General features: G+C 38.9%; 1 protein-coding gene across 1 annotated transcript; it reads left to right on the top strand.

Annotated features, from left to right (window-relative positions):
* The first annotated feature begins 792 nt into the window (after window positions 1-792).
* Window positions 793-3620, top strand: LOC105211387 (Krueppel-like factor 7). The gene is made up of 2 exons (XM_011182784.3): window positions 793-2119; window positions 2256-3620. Exons 1-2 carry the CDS (start codon window positions 1186-1188, stop codon window positions 2492-2494), a joined length of 1173 nt encoding a protein of 390 aa, XP_011181086.2. The 5' UTR covers window positions 793-1185; the 3' UTR covers window positions 2495-3620.
* The last annotated feature ends 283 nt before the right edge of the window (window positions 3621-3903 follow it).

The raw sequence follows: 3903 nt of genomic DNA on the forward strand, positions 1-3903 counted from the left end.
ACACACTTAAAATGTGAAAACGGTATCGCTAACAATAATAAAAACAACAATGCGTATAGCAAAAACTTCAAAGCACTCAACAAAACCGTTACAAGGGGAGAGAGCGTTCGTGAGGCGCGCGATATGATGTTGCGTTGACTGTGCGCCCAGGGTGGGGGTAGGTTGGAACGGAGGCTGATAACTTTCTTGTCGAAAATTGCGCACCCAGCGTTGCGGTGGGAAAGCGTAAAATTCATAATCGAAAAAGTCACCAAAAAAAAAAGAACGTTACTCAAATTTGTGACTGCAAAGCGACGCTTTGCGACGACGCGACGACTTCTCGATGAACGCACAAAAATATAATTACAACGATATACCAACACAGAGCAATAGCAACAACAACAATGATAAAAGTAAAAGTCGACACAGACACACACACAAACGCAAGAGCAAAGTAATAAATTTGATTTTGCAAAGCATGAAAGTAACGCGGTTAAAAGCAGGAAGGCGCACAGCAGCCATTGCTGAAAACATCATCCCCGACAGCTCGGCAACTATTATTGGTGTATCCATATGTGTGTAAGTGTATGTCTGCGAATTGACAGAGGGCATGCAGCCAACGACCAGTTAGACAGACAGACAGGCAGCCAGGCAGCCATGCGATGCTTGCAACTCCTGCCACTCACAACGGCCGGAGGCAAATCAAGGCAAGTTATAAGCAAGCGACAAAACCACAGGGTTTTGCGCTTGTTCATGAATGAATTCAATGGTGACCGTGCGTTTAAGGGTGGAGTAAACGTAGATTTGTTATTGTTCTTACTACGTGTGTGTGTGCGTATTTCTCTTTTGTATCCGCATTCTTGCAACGGTAGTTGTGTGTATCTATGTGCTGAAAGGAAAATACAGATAAACGAAGATGAAAGGTAGCAGTTATTTGGCATATCCTTCACACATTCAGTCAGTACTTAAGTGTTGCGCCGGAGCAAGAGCGTAGTCAGTTTTCGTTTAGATTTCATAGTGTACGCACATACACGCCACGGCTATTCCGAAAGCAAATTTGCTTTTTTTCCATTAGTGCATATAATTTTAGTATTTTCTTCATTACGCTGCGCGTATGATGAAAATGAAAATTGCGAACCTTTAGTACAAAAACAAATTTTGTGCAAAAGCAAAAGAAAACTCGTGTGTCAAATCAAAATTCCAAAAATGTCTTCTCTAAAAATTCAATGTCCACAAACTTATTCTCGTCTCTTCCGTCCCTGGGATATGACACAACGCACAGCAGCAGCAGCAGCAGCAGCAGCAGCAGCAGCAGCAGCAGCAGCACAAGAAGCTAATCAAGCGCCAGCCCACCCCCACGTTGAACAAGCCGTCGACGCGATGAACACCATCAACGAACCACAAAATCTCACCGTGAACAGTCAAAAGACTGAAGCTGACATAGAAGTGGAATTTCTGAAAGTCGAGGATGTCACCACAGATTTGGACCAATCTGAGTCCGACGATGAGGAGCTCGAAGTGGACGACGATGATTACATGCATACGAGCCGGACTTCTGAATGCGCTTCCAGTCAAAGTAATTGCAGTCTCAGCGATGAACCCTTCCCACATGAACAACCCACCGACAGAATTATGACCGATTCCAGTCAATTCCCAACCGTTGCTGCCCGTCCGTCAAGTGAAGATGTCTATGGAGTACGTCTACCGCGTCGCCATACAATGCCTTCATTACATTCCTTGGATACATATGCAGTGCATCCGCAACATCGGTTGCCTTTATTATCTAACACCATTATACCAACAAATGCGCCGGCGCCCACAACGATGCCTAACGACTTCTTCTATGCATCGAATGCAGCTAGCGTTTTAAGCGGATCCAACCATCTCAGCCCAGCGCTATCCACACCTCACATTGCCGCATCTGGTAGTGCTGCGGCTGCAGCAGCCGCCAGCTTCGCGGGCATGGATGCCTACGCATTCGGTCTAATGGAGCATGAATACGCGCGCATTATGGCCGAAGAGGCGCATCTCAAAGCCATCAATGCGAGAAAACAACGTCCAAAGAAATTCAAGTGTCCACACTGTGATGTGGCTTTCTCCAACAATGGACAATTGAAAGGACACATACGTATACATACCGGTAAGCTGAGATGCCGAGAAGTAACATTGTTTTACTAATTTGTAGCGAAAGCAAGCAGTTAATACGCGCGCATTATGGCCGTTATAAAATCAGTGAAAAATCAAACTAACTTATATTATTTTTTGATTTTTTCCAGGTGAACGTCCCTTCAAATGTGACGTCGAGTCTTGTGGCAAGACATTTACGCGCAATGAAGAGTTGACACGCCATAAGCGCATACATACTGGACTACGACCTTATCCATGTTCCGCTTGTGGTAAGAAATTCGGACGTCGCGATCACCTGAAGAAACACATGAAGACCCATATGCCACAGGAACGTCAAATGGGACCTGCCATATTTGTGCCTATGTACCCCTACCTCTATGGATACTAAGCGACCACGTTGCTATACTAAATAGCGCGCGAGTCTTCCCGAATACCCGTATACTCAAAAAAAAAAACCTAAAAACCTGAAAAGCAATATACATATATAGCTATTTGCAATCATCTATTCTATATTGTACCTGAGCTCTGGATGCAATCTTAGATAGATATACATTACACACATGCTATACAGAAATAGATATATATATATATAGTACATACTATAGTAACGAAAGCAGTCGGGTCACTGCATTTCATCCGACTCACTTGATGTGCGAAGGACCAAAAGAGTGCAGTCAGGACACTTGCAGCTCACCCAAATCACTTGATGTGAAAAGGAACTAACTACAAAGCAACAAATTAAGAAAAAATGAATATGGATATAAATATATTTATTTTTTTATATTTATTTATACATATATTTGCACTGGACGTTGTCAATGTAAATAGTATAAACAAAGCGCTGGTTTCGTAAATATTATTTACGCATCCTATACAAATATACATCAGCACATATTTATCTCATAGATCCACAAATACCAACATATTTACATATATTTAGATAAAAAGGATACCACATACACCTCAATTATACAATAGTACATATATATGATATATAGATATATATGTACTCGTACATTCGTTTACAAATCGCGCGTCGTGGAAACGAAAACGATTGGACTCAATTTCACAAATATACATCAACACTTATTTATCTCATAGATCCACAAATACCAACATATTTACATATATTTAGATAAAAAGGATACCACATACACCTCAATTATACAATAGTACATATATATGATATATAGATACATATGTACTCGTACATTCGTTAACAAATCGCGTAAAGAATCGCGTCGTGGAAACGAAAACGATTGAACTTAATTTCAAATACTCGTAACTCTAAGGCAATCGTATTGATATTAATTTTTATACTTTAGATAAATTAATTCATTAGGTATACACACTAAATATATGTAATATGTAAGACATATAGTTATAATAGAATTATATGTATTTAAATACTTTATATAAAGTAAGTATAGAGTTAAAAATGTGTGTAAGATTTTAGAGATAATTATGTAATTTAAAGTGAAAAATATTTAAGTGTATGTAAGTATTTTTCAATTTAAAAAATCAAAATGTGAACAAAAGAAGAAAATACAAAAGTCAACAACTATTTCTATAAAAAAAAATAAATTTGTTTTATTAACACTTAATTATATAGCTATGAAAGTTATAGTTTGAAAATATTAATATGAAATATGGAAGAAAGAAAGTAAGGAAGGAGGCTAAGTTCGGGTGTAACCGAACATTTTATACTCTCGCAATTTATTGATGTAATTTTATAAAGATAACACAATTCGACCCATATATGCGGTAGAAAGTTCAATAACGAAAATATATGGGGAC

The sequence above is a fragment of the Zeugodacus cucurbitae genome, chromosome 2 (assembly GCF_028554725.1).
Source record: "Zeugodacus cucurbitae isolate PBARC_wt_2022May chromosome 2, idZeuCucr1.2, whole genome shotgun sequence".
Taxonomy (NCBI): Eukaryota; Metazoa; Arthropoda; class Insecta; order Diptera; family Tephritidae; genus Zeugodacus; species Zeugodacus cucurbitae.